This window comes from Chiloscyllium plagiosum, unplaced genomic scaffold, assembly GCF_037043375.1.
Source record: "Chiloscyllium plagiosum isolate Xiang-an unplaced genomic scaffold, Cpla_swu_hap1 HiC_scaffold_49, whole genome shotgun sequence".
In the NCBI taxonomy this organism is placed as follows: domain Eukaryota; kingdom Metazoa; phylum Chordata; class Chondrichthyes; order Orectolobiformes; family Hemiscylliidae; genus Chiloscyllium; species Chiloscyllium plagiosum.
In genome coordinates, this window is record NW_028270187.1 from 3,406,820 (window position 1) to 3,425,321 (window position 18,502).

The 18,502-nt window shown below is 44.3% G+C and overlaps 4 protein-coding genes across 4 annotated transcripts in view; 2 read left to right on the plus strand and 2 right to left on the minus strand.

Annotated features, from left to right (window-relative positions):
* LOC148135383 (high affinity immunoglobulin epsilon receptor subunit alpha-like) overlaps positions 1–18,467 on the minus strand; it is a 131,694-nt gene extending 113,227 nt beyond the window's left edge. Inside the window, exon 1 of the mRNA XM_087984673.1 lies at positions 18,298–18,467. Within this exon, the coding sequence (XP_087840799.1) occupies positions 18,298–18,346 (49 nt within the window). The 5' untranslated portion in view covers positions 18,347–18,467. The remainder of the gene's footprint in view (positions 1–18,297) is intronic.
* LOC148135381 (uncharacterized) overlaps positions 1–18,502 on the plus strand; it is a 293,567-nt gene that overhangs the window by 189,399 nt on the left and 85,666 nt on the right. The window lies entirely within an intron of this gene.
* LOC122544609 (histone H4) lies at positions 659–1,692 on the plus strand. The gene has a single exon (XM_043683928.2). It carries the CDS (start codon positions 689–691, stop codon positions 998–1,000), a length of 312 nt encoding a protein of 103 aa, XP_043539863.1. The 5' UTR covers positions 659–688; the 3' UTR covers positions 1,001–1,692.
* On the minus strand, positions 2,441–3,068 carry LOC122544503 (histone H2A-like). The gene has a single exon (XM_043683739.2). The coding sequence runs from the start codon at positions 3,066–3,068 to the stop codon at positions 2,679–2,681; it is 390 nt and encodes a 129-aa protein (XP_043539674.2). The 3' UTR covers positions 2,441–2,678.

Here is an 18,502-nt window from a genome sequence, read left to right on the forward strand (position 1 = left end):
ACAGTTTTCCCCACCTCTCTCTCGCCTCCTGAACACCTTTGAGGATGAAGAACCTCTTGATGTTCCCTTTTACTGTTTCCCACCAGTCCGCTGGGGACTCAAAGAGGGGCTTCACGGTTCTCCAACCTGCGTAGTCCCTCTTGAGCTCCTCAATGTTTCCCGGGGTCAACAGCTTTGTGTTCAGCTTCCACGTTCCCTTACCAGCCCGCTGCTCGTCCTGTAGGTGACAGTCGACCAGCAGGAGGCAGTGGTCAGAGAAGAACACCGGCTTGACGTCGGTGGATCTGACCGAGAGCGTTCGGGACACAAACAGGTAATCTATCCTTGAGCGGATAGACCCGTCTGCCCGTGACCAGGTGTATCTACGCTGCGCTCCGTCTGCAGGGGTACTGAAGACGTCGTGCAGCTTGGCATCTTTTACCGTGTCCATCAGGGCTCTGGACATTCCTGTACATGACGTCGGCGACGAGGACGCGCCCACCCACCACCCCCTTCACCTCGGAGATGGTGGAGGCGGAGCTGGATGATCAAAGCCATTTCCCTGCTCAATGTGTCACTCAGTTTCCTCTCCGGACCCGCCCCTCACTCTCTGTCAGCTCTTTCTCAGTCAGGTCCGGCCGGGCTGTATAAAAAAGGAAGGGGAGGCAGCTCGGCTCTCATTCGGCAGCGATTGGAGTGAAGAAGCGTGATGTCTGGAAGAGGCAAAGGAGGTAAAGGCCTGGGAAAAGGCGGAGCGAAGCGGCACCGGAAAGTGCTCCGTGATAACATCCAGGGCATCACCAAACCAGCCATCCGGCGCCTGGCTCGCCGTGGCGGGGTCAAGCGCATCTCGGGCTTGATCTACGAGGAGACCCGCGGGGTGCTGAAGGTTTTCCTGGAGAATGTGATCAGGGATGCGGTCACCTACACTGAGCACGCCAAGCGCAAGACGGTCACCGCCATGGATGTGGTGTACGCTCTGAAACGCCAGGGCCGCACTCTCTATGGATTCGGCGGCTGAGTTTAATAAAGCGACCCTTTTCCAGCGAACCCAAAGGCTCTTTTCAGAGCCACCCAAACCCTCCGACAGAGAGCGGAGACCTGAGGGGAATTTCACTAGCCGGTTATTTCACGTTTATCGCGGCTTTTAAAATTATTTCAGTTCTGAAAATATGCTAATACTGTGTTCCGCAGTACGGCAGAGCATTCGGTGTGGACGGTTCACTTTGTTGCTGTTTACCGTGCCCGGTGAATTTATAATTGCAAGTATGCCTACCATGTACATAAGAGGCTATTCGGCCGATCGAGACTCTACTGTTGTGCAACCTGGTTAGCCCATGTAAAGATTCGCATCGTGACTTGTAACTGTAAATGTAGCAGCAGCATTAGGCCATTCTGCCCATCCACCTTGTTCTGCCATTCGATCATGGCTGAGATTTCTTAAACCTATTCTTGTGCCTGCTCCCCGTAACCGTCGATCGTCTTTTTTCGTGAATACCTGTCCATCTCAGTAATGATATCAATGTGTACCTGGCTGTCCATGCCATGAATAATATTTTTTTTGTGGAATCCGGTCATTAATGTTACCTATTACAGTATTTATATTTCCCAGGCATAACACTCTGTGGATGTGTTTATGTGGCGCGTTCTTTCCATTTGCCCGATCAGGCAGGGATTACAAATTGTCTTCGGGCAAGTAATAGTGTGGATGAAATAAAAGTTATTGATAAAGTGTGGTTCTGTAATTTTATCGGTGTGCACTGTTTTAGCTTTTAAGATGTTTAAATCGGCGGTTTTCGATTGATTCACGGCGGATACAAGTTCGGTTGCTCCTCCAGAGAGAGTAGGAAGGCGATAAGGGGATACTAGTACTGTATTTTTCTTGGAATTTAGTTTAAACAAAACGGAAGCCAGCGGCAGTGAATTTGCAACTAATGAGATCTTCATTCAGGGATTGCGGAAATATAGTAATTAGATGAGTGATTTTTCACATCAAATTTTGGTATTGGGTCAGATATTTCTGGGAAAACCCCATCTCCTCATTGACTCCCTTTGCGATAACATGGCTTGGTGAGGTGGAGGCAGGAGGGAAAGGGAAAAAATGACGCCAAGACGCATTTTCAAACTTGAAAATGCCCGCCATCATGCTTTGATTGGTTTTTCGATTATGAAACTAAACTTCACACAATCTCACTTTACCGCATTCCCTTTTACAGCTGAAAAATGACTGACTCCTGTTGAATACGCGCTCTCTCCAAAGGCTGGCGAAAATATGAGTAGATATGAACCGAGCTGAAAATGTGTTGCTGGAAAAACGCAGGTCAGGCAGCATCCAAGGCGCAGGAGAATCGACGTTTCGGGCATGAGCCCTTCCTTCAGGAATCCTGCTGTCTGACCTGCTGCGCTTTTCCAGCAACACATTTTCAGCTCTGATCTCCAGCATCTGCAGTCCTCACTTTCTCCTGTAGTTCCAGACACCCTTACAATCGTATTGTATGATATAATCTTCCTCTGCTGCCCCAGACAGTAACAGTATCCAATAAAAAGGAGTTAGAAATGTAGCGATGATAGGTATAACGGCCAGGGCTCTACACATTAAAAGGAAAGTAATTCAATCCGACAGAGTTCAGCTACTTTCATAGATGCTGTGAGTGGCTCTTAAAAGAGCCTTTGGGTTGTCAGATTGAAGAATAGTCTCTTCACTTTTTAGCAGATCCCGCAGCGGAGGTTTTCTTGGGCAGCAGCACGGCCTGGATATTAGGCAGCACCCCGCCCTGAGCGATGGTCACCCCTCCCAGCAGCTTGTTGAGCTCCTCGTCGTTGCGCACGGCCAGCTGCAGGTGCCTGGGGATGATGCGGGTCTTCTTGTTGTCCCGGGCCGCGTTGCCGGCCAGCTCCAGGATTTCAGCCGTCAGATACTCCAGCACCGCAGCCAGATAGACCGGCGCTCCGGCACCCACACGCTCAGCATAGTTACCCTTTCTCAGGAGCCTGTGAACACGGCCCACCGGGAACTGCAGGCCAGCCCGGGACGACCGAGACTTCGCCTTGGCGCGAGCTTTCCCACCGCCCTTTCCTCTTCCAGACATTATCACAAGCGCTTTCAGAGAGAATGTTACACTCCGCCCACATTGCGGCCTCTTATACCTTCGGGAGGAATGGTGGGGCGACCATTTCTGATTGGTCAGCTCCCAATCAGAAATCTGCCTCTTTCCCCCAATCGGGTGAGGGCCCGGGGAGGAGGGCGGAATCGACAGGCGCCAAATCATCAACCGCCTTCTTTCCAATCTGAAAAGCCCGCCAATTTCCAAACAAAGGAGTATGTTTTCCCTGAAACCTGAAGTGCAAAAACTGAGGAAGTTCAAAAAACATTAATATACATGATAATTTACTTTTAGTTTACAAATGTGTACTTCAAACGGTCTTACTCTCCCTCATTTGCCGATCTGTATCTGTCCATTTCTGATCTTGAGAGTGGGTTATTTTCTAAACCTTGAGAAGAAGCTGAAACTAAACCACGTTGCTGCACTTTTCATTTAGGCGTCTTGCAGTTTCATTTCGGGATTTATAACATTTCTTAGTCTTACGCGAATGTCTGTTAACCAGCAACTGTTAACATACTATATATATATGCGTCACTTTAACTTTATATCTGTCGAGTCCTAATTTACACATTTTGCATTAACTCAACATCTGTCCAATGAGGCTCTGGTCCTCCATCTATTAGTCAGTGTTGTTTCAAGACAAGTTTTATTCTGTTACTATCAAACACTGATGTGAGCGGTAAAACGTTACACTATTTGACAACCACTTAGAAATATTCCTCCAATCTGTGCCCCCAGGAGAAAGTGAGAACTGTCGATGCTGGGGACCAGAGGCTGATGCCTAAAATGTCCAGATGAGGGGCTGACGCTTGAAACATCGATTCTCCTGCTGCTCCGATGCTGCCTGACCTGTGCGTTTCCAGCACCACACTCTCGACTCCAATCTGTGCCCGTCTGTTTCTGGAATGTATTTTTGTAAACTCTATTTCACAGTCTTAACATGTCAGTACGTTATTGGACTGTAACTCAAACCTTCTGAAGTGTACCTTATTGCTTTACTCTGTCAGTGTCAATTTTGAAAGTACCGGATACCACTTTGGACAGACTCAGGTAGGACTCACTACCCTCCACTCCCAAACCCTATGAATATCAGCTTCTGCAAATTGAAGTTGGGTTTGTATTTATAACTGCAGCATTTTGATAAAGGATAATACTTTGTACATTGTTACTGACAATATCTGCAATGTCACTGCTGATGTTACATTGTTTATGCCAGTTTCTAGCTAATCAACAGTTGTATTATACCCGAACAATTTATTGCTTTGCAGTGACTCAGTATTTAATTCTGTAATCTTGTATTTACTCAGTTTCAGTCAATCACTGGCATGACAGAGAACAAATATCTCAACATCTCAAAGTTTCTGATGAAATGGATGGTTAATCTTTTTTTTCCACTCCATCCCTGATACGTCAGGGTAACTTATAACTGAATCGATCAGTATGTGATCTGTGAGCACACACATATCAGTAAGTTACAGATAGAGTGTATGGTGAATGATGCCTCCCAATCCTGTCATGCAGATACAGTGTATATGCTGTAGTTATTAACTTCTTTCAATCTTGTGTCACTTTAAATATCTCAAAGCAGAAGACCATAAGAAGCATGAGAATTCTGTGACATTTCTATCTGTCTGTGTGTACTCTGTCATGAGAACAGATCACAAAGGCTTTAACTATGGTCTTCATCTCATTTTGATGTTTAGCGCCCATAGCCAAAGACTCCCTTATGTATCAAAAAAAGATATATGGCTACATTAGCATAAATTAAACTGATAACCCAACCCTAACTGCTCTCTGTGGAACAGAACAAGGGGAGAATGTTCTGCATTGCTTTCTTCGACAGAAGGCTTTCTGTTCAAAACTGTGTCCCTTACTCTGGATTCTCACAGGAGCAGTGACCTACTCCCAGCATCAACTCTGTCAACTCCCTTCAGATCATTTTATTTTTGCTCTAAAGATCATATATTGTTCTTCAAAACTCCAATGATAATATACCAAACCAGTTCATACTTACAATGAGAGCCGGTGTATCAATCTGCAGCTCTAAGCTTCTGCTATGTGAATATGAGAGTACAGGTATCACCCTATACCTGTTGGTTTCTACTGTGTGAATATGACGGTTTCTGGTCTGTAAATGTGATAGTTTAATCAATTGTACATGTTAGTTTCTGCATTGTTAAAATGTGAACGCAGTTATCAATGTCTACCTGCCATCTTCTGCTAAGTGAACATGTCGGAGTCCATATTGAAATGTACCTGTTGCTCTCAGCGACAGGAACGCATGAGTGTAGTTATCAATCTATCCCTGTCAGTTTCTTCAATGTAACTGTATTGGTATAGTTATCCATCTGTACTGATGAAGGGGTTTTAAACAAAGCGTCGATTCTACTACTCGTCGGATGCTGCCTGACCTGCTGTGCTTTTCCAGCACCACACTCCCGACTCTAATCTCCAGCATCTGCAGTTGTCACTTTTGACCATCCACCTGTACCTGTCAGTTTCTGATCTGTGAATATGGAAGTGTAGTTACTGATCTGTCCATCCGTTTCTCCAATTTGAATATGACTGTCTTGTTATCTATCTCTCCCTGTCAGTTTCTGTGATGTGAAGATGACAGTCCAATTATCTATCTGCCCCTATCAGATTCTGCTGTGTGAATATGAGAGTGGTCTCTACCTGTCAGCCTTTGCTATGTCAATGCAATTTTAGTTATCTATCTGCCCCATTAGGTTCTAGTTGAATGTAAAAATATAGTAATCAATATATACTTGTGAGATTTCGCTCTGGGAATGTGGGTGTGTTATCAAAATGTACTTGTCAGTTTCTGAAATGTGAATGCTTGAGTGCAGATTTCAGTCTGTACCTGACAGTTTCTGCAATGCGAATATGTTTGTGCAATCATCAGTCTATCCCTGACAGCTTCAACTATATGAATGGATGAGTGCATCTGTACCTGAAAGTATCTGTACCTGTCAGTGTGTGCTCTGTGAATAAGTGAGTGAACTTATACATTTGTCTCTGTTTAACATGACACTTGCAGAAACTGCAGGAGCTCTTTTTACTTCAAATCTCTGTTGCTCAACATGAATAAGATTTTATCTATTGCCATCCATGTCAGGGTGGCACGGTGGCACAGTGGTGCCAGGGACACAGATTCAATTCCAGCCTTGGTTCATTATCTGTGTGCAGTTTGCACATCCTGCGCATGTCTGCATGAGTTTCCTCTGAGTGCTCTAGTTTCTTTGCAGGGTCCAAACATGTGCAGGTTTGCTGGATTAGCCACGGTAAATTGTCCTGTATTATTCAAGGATGTGCAGTGTCAGTGCGTTAACTGTGGTAAACGTGGAGTTATGGGGATAGGGTGGTGTCTACATCTGGGTGGGATCCACTTTGGAGAGTTGTTGTAGGGGGATGGGCCAAATGACCACTGTCTGCACTGCAGAAATTCTATGTACTGTAAATGAAAGTGAGACTTTTTCTATCATTGTCAGTCACTGACAGTATAGAGCAGTTTTGATAATTTCCACAACTTTTATTCAATGGTACAGTTTATGATTGTAAGTTATATTCTGCATCTGTATTTTGAATTTGTTGTTCACATGTTTGTAATCAGATCACTTTATGAGAGCTTTCTCACTCTGTGTCCAATAACCTCTGGGGATCTGTCTGAATGTGTACCTTTTCATGTCAATATTTGATTTCCCTTTGGACAGCAATGCTGTTTTGGAAAGTGTAGGGGGGTGATGGCTGTTCATGCTACGTCCCCCCTGAGAATCCAAGTTTCAGGTATTGAGACTGGCTCTAATGCAGTATGTCAGAGGGGTATGTCGGCTTCCAAGAGATCAATTGTGTTAGGGGATTCTGTAGTCCGAGGTACAGTCAGACGTTTCTGTGGCCAGCAGCGATAAAGCAGAATGGTGTGTTGGTTCCCTGGTGCCAGGATCAAGGATGTCTCAGAGAGGGTACAGAATGTTCTCATGGGGGAAGAGGGGCCAGCAAGAGGTCATTGTCCACAACAACATAGGAAGGGAAAAAGTTGAGATTCTGAAGGGAGATTACAGAGAGTTAGGCAGAAATTTAAAAAGGAGGTTACTGTTGTGGTTGTGTTCGCCGAGCTGGGAATTTGTGTTGCAGACGTTTCGTCCCCTGTCTAGGTGACATCCTCAGTGCTTGGGAGCCTCCTGTGAAGCGCTTCTGTGATGTTTCCTCCAGCATTTATAGTGATTTGTACCTGCCGCTTCCGGTTGTCCGTTCCAGCTGTCCGCGGACACTGCAGCGGACAGCTGGAACTGACATCCGGAAGCGGCAGGTACAAATCACTATAAATGCCGGAGGAAACATCACAAAAGCGCTTCACAGGAGGTTCCCAAGCACTGAGGATGTCACCTAGACAGGGACGAAACGTCTGCAACACAAATTCCCAGCTCGGCGAACACAACCACAACAAGGAGGTTACTCCCAGTGCTACAAGCTAGTGAGGGCAGGAATAGGAGGATAGAGCAGATGAATGCATGGCTGAGGAGCTGGTGTATGGGGGAAGGATTCACATTTTTGGATCATTGGAATCTCTTTGGAGTTAGAAGTGACCTGGACAAGAAGGACAAATTGCACCTAAATCAGAAGGGGACTAATATACTGGCAGGGAAATTTGCTCGAGCTGCTCGGGAGGATTTAAACTAGTAAGGGTGGGGGGTTGGGGGGGGCATGGGGTGGGACCCACGGAAATAGTGAGGAAAGAGATGAGTCTGAGACTGGTACAGTTGAGAACAGAAGTGAGTCAAACAGTCAGGGCAAGCAGGGACAAGGTAGGATTAATAAATTGAACTGCATTTATTTCAATGCAAGGGGCCTAACAGGGAAGGCAGATGAACTCAGGGCATGGTTTGGAATATGGGACAGGGATATCATAGCAATTACAGAAACATGGCTCAGGGATGGGCAGACTGGCAGCTTAATGTTCCACGATATAAATGCTACAGGAAGGATAGAAAGGGAGGCAAGACAGGAGGGGGAGTTGCATCTTTGATAAGGTATAGCATGTGCTGAGGCAGGATATTCCTGGAAATACATCCAGGGAAGTTAATAGTCAGAGGGAAATTGAGAAACAAACTCGTAAGGCGATCTCAGCTATCTGTTAGAATAGTAGGGTGGTTATGGTAGGGGATTTTAACTTTCCAAACTGGGACTGCCATAGTTTAAGGATTTAGATGGAGAGGAATTTGTTCAGTGCGTACAAGACAATTTTCTGATTCAGTATGTGAATGTACCTACTAGAGAAGTTGCAAAAGTTGACCTATGCTTGGGAAGTAAGGCAGGGCAGGTGACTGAGGTGTTAGTGGGGGAGCACTTTGGGGCCAACGACCATAATTCTATTAGATTTAAAATAGCGATGGAAAAGGATAGACCAGATATAAAAGTTGAAGTTCTAAATTGGAGAAAGGCCAACTTTGATGGTATTAGGCAAGAACTTTCGAAAGCTGATTGGGGGCAGATGTTCGCAAGTAAAGAGATGGCTGGAAATTGGGAAGCCTTCAGATATGAGATGACGAGAATCCAGAAAAAAGTATATTCCTGGCATGGTGAAAGGAAAGGCTGATAGGTGATGGATGACTAAAGAAATTGTGGGTTTGGTTAAGAAAAAGAAGGAAGAATATGTAAAGTATAGACTGGATAGATCGGTGAATCCTTGGAAGAGTATAAAGGAAATAGGAGTATAATTAAGAGGGACATCAGGAGGGCATAAAGGGGACCTGAGATAGCTTTGGCAAATAGAATTAAGGAGAATCCAAAGGGTTTTTACAAATACATTAAGGACAAAAGGGTAACTAGGGAGAGAATACGGCCCCTCAAAGATCAGCAAGGTGGCCTTTGTGTGGAGCCACAGAAAATGGCGGAAGATACCAAATGAGTACTTTGCATCAGTATTTATTGTGGAAAAGGATATGGAAGATATAGACTGTAGGGAAATAGATGATGACATCTTGCAAAATGTCCCGATTACACAGGAGGAAGTGCTGGATGTCTTGAAATGGATAAAGATGGATAATTCCCCAGGACCTGATCAGGTGTACCCGAGAGCTCTGTGGGAAGTGAGAGAAGTGTTTGCTGGGCCTTTGCTGAGATAGTCACAGGTGAGGTGCCTGGAAGACTGGAGGTTGGCAAACATGGTGCCACTGTTTAAGAAGGGTAGTAAAGACAAGCCAGGGCACTGTGGATCAGTGAGTCTGACCACGGTGGTGGGCAGGTTGGTGGAGGGAATCCTGAGGGACAGGATGTACATGTATTTGGAAAGGCAAGGATTGATTAGGGATAGTTAACTTGGGAAATCATGTCTCTCAAACTTGATTAAGTTTTTTGAAGAAGTAACAAAGAGGATTGATGAGGGCAGAGCGTAGATGTGATCCATATGGACTTCAGTAAGGCGTTTGACAAAGTTCCCCATGGGAGGCTGATGAGCAAGGTTAGTTCTCATGGAATATAGGGAGAACTAGCCATTTGGATACAGAACTGGCTCAGACATAGAAGACAGAGGGTGGTGGTGGAGGGTTGTTTTTCAGACTGGAGGCCTATGACCAGTGGAATGCCACAAGGCTCGGTGCTGGGTCCTCTACTTTTTGTCATTTACATAAACGATTGGGATGCGAGCATAAGAGGTACAGTTAGTAAGTTTGCAGATGACACCAAAGTTGGAGGTGTAGTAGATAGCGAAGAGGGTTACCTCAGATTACAACAGAATCTTGACCAGGTGGACCAATGGACTGAAGTGGCAGATGGAGTTTAATTCAGATAAATGCGAGGTACTGCATTTTGGGAAAGCAAATCTTAGCAGGATTTATACACCTAATGGTAAGGTCCTAGGGAGTGTTGTGGAACAAAGAGACCTTGGAGTGCAGGTTCATAGCTCCTTGAAAGTGGGGTCACCGGTAGATAGGATAGTGAAGGCGGCGTTTGGTCCGCTTTCCTTTATTGGTCAGAGTGTTGAGTACAGGAGTTGGGAGGTCATGTTGCGGCTGTACAGGACATTGGTTAGGCCACTGTTGGAATATCGCGTGCAATTCTGGTCTCCTTCCTATCGGAAAAATGTTTTGAAACTTGAAAGGGTTCAAAAAAGATTTAGAAGGATGTTGCCAGGGTTGGAGGATTTGAGCTATAGGGAGACGCTCAACAGGCTGGGGCTGTTTTCCCTGCAGCCCAGAGGTTGAGGGGTGACCTTATAGAGGTTTACAAAATATGAGGGGCATGGATAGGGTAAATAGGCAAAGTCTTTTCCCTGGTGTTGGGGAGTCCAGAACTAGAGGGCATAGGTTTAGAGTGAGAGGGAAAGATTTAAAAGGGATCTAAGGGACAACTTGTTCACACAGAGGGTGGTACGTGTATGGAAATGAGCTGCCAGAGGAAGTGGTGCAGGCTGGTACAATTACAACATTTAAGAGGCATTTGGATGGGCACATGAATAGGAAGGGTTTGGAGGGATATGGGCCGGGTGCTGGCAGGTGGGACTAGATTGGGTGGGGATATCTGGACGGGTTTGACCAAAGGGTCTGTTTCCATGCTGTACATCTCTATGATTCCATGAGACATATGGGGCAGTTTTATTTTTAAACAAAGAGAGTGGTAGCAGTGGAACACACTGCCAGGGGTGGAGATGGAGGCAGATACGATAAGGACATCTGGGTAAGCAAATGAATATGCAAGAAATGGAGGGTTATGGACCAAGGGAAGGCAGAAGAGATTAATTGCATTTTGGTGGCATGTTCGGCACAACATCGTGGGTTGAAGGAGCCGTTCCTATCCAGATTTTAATACAGTGTATACTTTGGATGAGGATTCATTCAAGTTGATTGAAACTGGGTAGGGTGCATTGTGAATATAGATTAAAAAATATAAACACCACCGATGAAATGGAAGTTTGACTCTTGGTTTGAACATATCTCTCTGGAAATGGAGGTCAATGCGAGTCTGACTCAATCCACTCTGTGACTGTGGAAAGGATGTTCTTCGCTCTGACAGCAGTAACATACCTGCTGTTTGTTCGAAGCAGCTGGTCACACTTGGCTCAGTACCGAGGGAATATTACATTGTCTTGGTCCTTTGAGTACTTGCCTGGAGGAAGTCAGAAGAGATACCTCCTGTAATTCAACATCAGCTGTGATTGGCAACATCAATATAACATTCAGATCCTCATCATTCAGGTTTTTCTTTTATTTAAAGCCAGCAATTTAAACAGAACCACGGGTCTGATTCCACTCCTGCCCTGAGCTGTTCGTTGTCCAATTTTTCTTAAAATTCTAAGCCCAAAGGAATGAGATCCAGAAACGAAACAACACCCATACAGCTCCATAAATGGGGCCTACATGATGCAAGTGGGTATGTGGATATGTGAGTTTAGTATTGATGTATACCTGTCAGTTCCTGCTTGGAGAATGTGTGAGTGTAGTTATCAAACTGTAACATTCATTATATGATCAATATATTTACATATTCAAACTGCAAAGACTGGCAGTGTCCAATTGATAACTGTCGAATCATAAAAATAATACAACACAGAGGGGGCTATTCAGCCCATCTTGTCCATGCCAACCCAAAGACCCCAGATGCCCTTCCTCATCCCATCTTCTTGCCACAGCCTGTAGCCTTGCATTTAACGGAACTTGAGGTGCAGTTCCAGGGATTTTTGTTTAAAAGAGTTTAGGGTCTCTGCCTGCGCCACCAAATCAGGCAGCAAATTCCAGATACCCACTACTTTATGCATAAAAAACATTTTCCTCGCATATCATGTAATCCTACATCACTTTTGAATCAATGATCCCTGGTGTTTGAACTCTCTGCCAAAGGAAACAGGTTCCTCCTGTGTACTCTAACCTCTCCCCCTCACTATTTCGTGAAAAATCACACAACACTAGGTTATGGTTCAACAGGTTTATTTGGAAGCACAAGCTTTCAGAGTTCTGCTCATTCATTAGTAGCTCACTATTTAGTATTCACTATTTAATATTCCTTAATCATGGCACCTCTGTTCCAAAGAATATAACCCCAACCTCTCCAATCCCTCCTGATAGCTACAATTCACCAGCCCTGGCAACATTCCAGTAAATCTCCTCTGCACTCTCTCCAGAGCAATGACGTCCTTCCTGTGATGTGGTGACCCGACTGCACACAATACTCCAGTTGTAGCCTCACCAGTGTCTTATACAGTTTCTTGTTATATCCCTACTTTTGAATTCCATCCCTCTGCCCATGAAGGAGAGCATTCCACGTGCCTTCTGTACAACCCCATGCACTTACACACCAAGATCTCTCACTTACCCTGCCCCCTCAGTATATTCCCATTTATTGTTTATTGCCTTTTACTGATTGATTTCCCAAAATGCATTCCCTCACACTTATCAGAGCTGAACTCCATCTGCCACTTTCCTGCCCACTCCACCAAACCATCTATAATAATTTTGGAGCTGACAGCTATCTTCGACACTATCCACTAAATGGCCAATTTTTGGGTCATCTGCAAATTTCACAAATCTGCCCACCACATTCAAGTCCAAATTCTTAATGTATAAAACAAAGAGCAGAGGTCCCAACACTGAGCCATGCAGAGCAGCCATCAACCATTACTATTTGTTACAGTTTATTACTACATGTTGTTGTGGTTCTGTTCGCCGAGCTGGGAATTTGTGTTGCAGACGTTTCGTCCCCTGTCTAGGTGACATCCTCAGTGCTTGGGAGCCTCCTGTGAAGCATTTCTGTGATCTTTCCTCCGGCATTTGTAGTGGTTTATTATTACAGTTGTTATGGGGGATTTCAACATGCAAGTAGACTGGGAGAATCATGATGGTATTGCACCTCAAGAAAGAGACTTTGTGGAGTGCCTCCGAGATGGATTCTTAGAACAGCTGGTGCTGGAGCCTACCAGGGAGAAGGCAATTCTGGATCTGGTATTGTGCAACGAACCAGAATTGATCAGGGAGCTCGAAGTGAAGGAGCCATTGGGAAGTAGTGAACATAATACAATAAGCTTCAATCTGCAATTTGAAAGGGAGAGGGTACAATCGGAATTGACAATATTTCAATTGAATAAAGGGAACCATGGAGCTATGAGGGAGGAGCTGGCCAAAGTTCAATGGTGCAATACCTTAGCAGGGATGACAGTGGAGGAACAATGGCGGATATTTCTGTGTATAATGCAGAAGATGCAGGATCATTTCATTCCAAAAAGGAAGAAAGATCCTAGGAGGAGGGATGGGTGGCCGTGGCTGACGAGGGAAGTTAAGAAACATATAAAGTTAAAAGAGAAAAAGTATAACATAGCAAAGATAAGTGGGAAAACTGAGGACTGGGAAGCTTTTAAAGAACAACAGAGGATTACTAAGAAGGAAATACGCAGAGAAAAATGAGGTACAAAGGTAAACTGGCAAAAAATATAAAGGAGGATATTAAAAGCTTTTTTTAGGTATGTGAAAGACAAAAAAATGGTTAAGACTAAAATTGGGCCCTTGAAGCCAGAAACAGGGGAATATATTATGGGGAACAAAGAAATGGGAGAAGAATTGAATTGGTACTTCAGATCTGTGTTCACTGGGGAAGACACAAGCAATCTCCCTGAGGTAACAGTGGCTGAAGGACCTGAACTGAAGGGAATTTATATTTGCCAGGAATTGGTGTTGGAGAGACTGTTAGGTCTGAAGGTTGATAAGTCCCTGGGGCCTGATGGTCTACATCCCAGGTGGCTCGAGAAATCGTGGATGCATTGGTGATTATTTTCCAGAGTTTGATAGATTTGGGAGCAGTTCCTGCGGATTGGAGGGTGGCTAAGTTTGTATCACTTTTTAAGAAAGGTGGGAGAGAGAAAGCAGGAAATTATAGACCAGTTAGTTTGACCTCAGTGGGGGAAAGATGCTGGAGTCTATTATAAAGGATGAAATTACGACACATCTGGATAGTAGTAACAGGATAGGTCAGAGTCAACATGGATTTATGAAGGGGAAATCATGCTTGACTAATCTTCTGGAATTCTTTGAGGATGTAACTCTGAAGATGGACAAGGGAGATCCACTAGATGTAGTGTACCTGGACTTTCAGAAAGCTTTTGATAAAGTCCCACACAGGAGGTTATTGAGCAAAATTAGGGCACATGGTATTGGGGGTAAAGTACTAACTTAGATTGAAAGTTGGTTGGCTGACAGGAAACAAAGAGTAGTGATAAACGGCTCCAGTTCGGAATGGGAGGCAGTGACCAGTGGAGTACCGCAGGGATCAGTGCTGGGACCGCAGCTTTTTACAATATATATTAATGATATAGAAGATGGTATTAGTAATAACATTAGCAAATTTGCTGATGATACTAAGCTGGGTGGCAGGGTCAAATGTGAGGAGGATGTTAGATTACAGGTTGACCTGGACAGGTTAGGTGAGTGGTCAGATGCATGGCAGATGCAGTTTAATGTGGATAAATGTATGGTGATCCACTTTGGTGGCAAGAGCAGGAAGGCAGATTACTACCTAAATGGAATCAATTTAGGTAAAGGGGCAGTACAAAGAGATCTGGGTGTTCTTGTACACCAGTCAATGAAGGTAAGCATGCAGGTACAACAGATAGTGAAGAAGGCTAATAGCATGCTGGTCTTCATAACAAGAGGAATTGAGTATAGAAGCAAAGAGGTTCTTCTGCAGCTGTACAGGGCCCTGGCGAGACCACACCTGGAGTATTGTGTGCAGTTCTGGTCTCCAAATTTGAGGAAAGACATTCTGGCTATTGAGGAAGTGCAGCGTAAATTCACGAGGTCAATTCCTGGAATAGCGGGATTACCTTACGGTGATAGATTGAAGCGACTGGGTTTTTATACCCTTGAGTTTAGAAGACTGAGAGGGGATCTGATTGAGACATATAAGATTATTAAAGGATTGGACACTCTGGAGGCAGGAAACATGTTTCCACTGATGGGTGAGTGCCGAACCAGAGGACACAGCTTAAAAATATGGGGTAGACCATTTAGGACAGAGATGAGGAGAAACATCTTCACCCAGAGAGTGGTGGCTGTGTGGAATGCTCTGCCCCAGAGGGCAGTGGAGACCCAGTCTCTGGATTCATTTAAGAAAGAGTTGGATAGAGCTCTCAAGGATAGTGGAATCGAGGGTTATGGAGATAAGGCAGGAACAGGATACTGATTAAGGACGATCAGCCATGATCATATTGAATGGTGGTGCAGGCTCGAAGGCCAGAATGGCCTACTCCTGCACCTATTGTTTCCTGTTACTAAGCCAACTTTGCATCCAATTCACCATACTACCCTGTATCCCACAGCTTTTACTTTTTGAACCAGTCTGCTGTGATGATGCTGCTCCTTTAACAAGCCTGTAAAAGACACAGGCTCCGAAAAGACTGACTTGATGGGTTTTAGGGGCATTTTAATTATAGCTAACAAATAATGCCTGCAAAAAGCTTCCACATTTTTAAAAAGAACGCTTGTATAATGAAAGGGGAATGTCCCAGTTTTCCCAGCTCAGCTTTTCTCTGGTTTGATTTGGTTTTTGGCTGTCTGGCTATTGACTGAAAGTAGTCAGGCAGTTGTAAAAGCTATTGAACCCAAAGAAGCCGGTCCATGCTGGTACTCTCTCTGACATCTCTCCTGTAAAACCCTGTGTTTGATTTTATCTTTTTGTGCCAAGGGGTGTTTGCGGGGATTATTGCAAGTATTGGGAATAGCATCATTAAGTTAGTATAATCTGTCGGGTTTTCGGACAGGTTAAGTTATTTAGTATTCTGTTCTCTTTTAAGGCATAGGAGCATTTGTTTGTGTTTCGTTTGACAATCTTGTAAATCAATTATGTTTTGTTTAAAACTATGTGGTTTGACCAGCTACATCAATCCTGGAATATCCGAGTTACACCTGCTTAAAACAACTAGCAAAGTTAGGGTCCGGGCTACTTGAAATGTTTTGAGGGGGTCTGGCCTGGTCCATACCAGTTAGGGGGCTCTTTGCAGGATTTATTCTGTAGTTCTGATTTGGGATTAGGGTTGTTGGACTTGAAGGAAGTGAGTGGTAGGTGTTAGTGTCTTTTGTTCTGGGTTTTGAATTTAGTTGGTTTAAACAGTGTTTGGGACAGCAATGACTCTTTCAGTCAACAAGAGTTTTCTGCAGGTGGAAGAAGTAATTTTGGGCCTTTTACAAAAGGTGATTAAGGGTAAGCTGCTGGAAATAGCAGTCAAGCTGGGATTGAGTCTGTGTCCTTCCATGAGGAAAGGAGAGATAATTACAGCAGTAGGTCAGCATTTACATTTGTTGGAAACACCATCAGAATCTTCAGAGATGGCTAACATTCAATGAAAAATGCAGCAACTTGACTTAGAGGCAAAAGGGCAACAGAAATGAAATCTTTTGAATTATGATTAAATGCAGAAGAGAGAGCGAGGAGAGAGAGAAAAGGGGAGAAAGGAAAAGGAAGAAAGAGAGGGAGTTTGAACTTTGGAAATTGGCATTTAGACAGGAGTTCAAAAATTCACTTCCTGCAGTAGTGAAACCCATGTAGAAGAGCAGAGAGTTAGAACGGCAAGATTGGCAGCTGAAACGGCTGATGGTTATGGGTTGATCAAAGTTTGGCTTCTAAAACAAATTCAATCAATGAGAGATAGAAGTTGAGGATAAGAGAAATCCTCACATGGAAAGGAAATGATAGATCTCAGTGAAGGTCGTAAGGATGACTTATCACAAGTTAAAAAGGAAACCCTTGAAGGGGAAAGAGAAGTTAACAAGCTCTGGTGTTTTCCCTGCAATAAAGTAGGCTATGCAAAATCTCAGTGTTGGTGGGTTAGGAAAAACACTGGGAAATCAGATGTAGGAAACAGGATAAGCCAGTGAATTTTGTTGGGGTGGTAACAGAAAGCACAATGGAGGCTCGAAAGCTGCACCAGAATGTACAAGCTGGTCGGAGTTGCCAGATCTTCTTAAACCATCCACCTCTGAAGGTAGCGTTTACTCACATAAGGATCAGGTAAAGTGGTTCCAATATTAAGAGATACAAAGATCCTCTCAATCTGTGATGCTGAAAGATGAGGAGATATGTATCTCTGAAGGACTATTGCCAGAAAAGTTACTAGTAACGGGAATTCATGTTGACACAAGAAACGCTGAATTGTGAGTAGTGAGGTTAGAGTGTCCAGTGAAGAGTGGAGAAGTTGTGGTAGGAGTATTGGATAAACTGTCAGCTCCGGGAATACAATGTGTCCTTGCTAATGATATTGTTGATTCAACGGTAGGAGTGCTGCCTACTGTTGTTGAAAAGCCAGTGAAAACTCAGGAAACTGAATTATTGCTGGACATATACCCTGGGATTTTTCCTGACTGTGTGGTGACAAAGTCACCAGTTGAAACAGGAGAGATCAAATAGTACAGATAAGAAAGTTGAAGTGAAATTAGCAGAGACCATGTTTGATCAGATGGTTGAAACAAATTGGGAAGACATAGCTGAGATAAATTAAGCAAGTTACAGCAGAAAGATGAAAATTGAAAGCAATTGTATATAAAGGCCAACACAGAAAAATAATCTGAATATATCCCTCCATATTATTATCTTAAAAATGATGTCTTAATGAGGAAATGGAGACCATCACATATTCAGGCTGATGAGAAATGGGTAGAAGTGTATCAAGTTGTATTGCCAGTGGGTTATTGAGGGAGGTGTTGTGAGTAGCGCATGAGCTACCACTAGAAGGTCTTTTAGGAGTGAGACTTTGTTTGGAAATCACATTATTTAATTGTCATCTCTGTCAGTGATGACTATTCAGTAAAAGATTAATGCTGTCCTTCTCAGTCACAGATAAACTCCATGTAGATGTGCTTCATCTGGGTTGGAGGATTTGAGTTAGCGGTAGAAGCTGAATAGGCTGGAGCTGTTTTCCCTGGAGAGGGACCTTTATAGAGGTTCATAAAATCATGAGAAGCATGGTTAAGTGGTGGAGGCTGGTACAACTACAATATTTAAAAGGCACCTGAATCGGTATGTGAACAGGAAGGGTTTAGAGGGATATGGGCCATGTGCTGGGAAATGGGACGAGATTGGGTTAGGATATCTGACCGTCATGGACGAATTGGACTGAAGGCCCACACACAGCTCGAGAAAGGCCTCTCTCTTCCCCCCAGCCCGCTCACTCCAAGTTCCGGGACCAGTTCCTGCTCCGCTCGGCCTCTTACAAACAGCCCCCAGTTCTTCCTGAACTCACCCCGAATCAATCCCGGTCTCGGAGCCCCCTCTGTGTCCCAGGCTCCCATCCCGATGTGCTGCTGGAAGGAGCCTGCTGTTCCCTCGCTTTCCTGGGCGCTGATCTCTCCATTGCGGTCTGTTTCAAACAAACCTCTTGCACTCACTGAGTAAATGCTCCTCAATGGCAGCGCTGGGGGAGGGTCTCACTCATGCGCTCCTCTGGA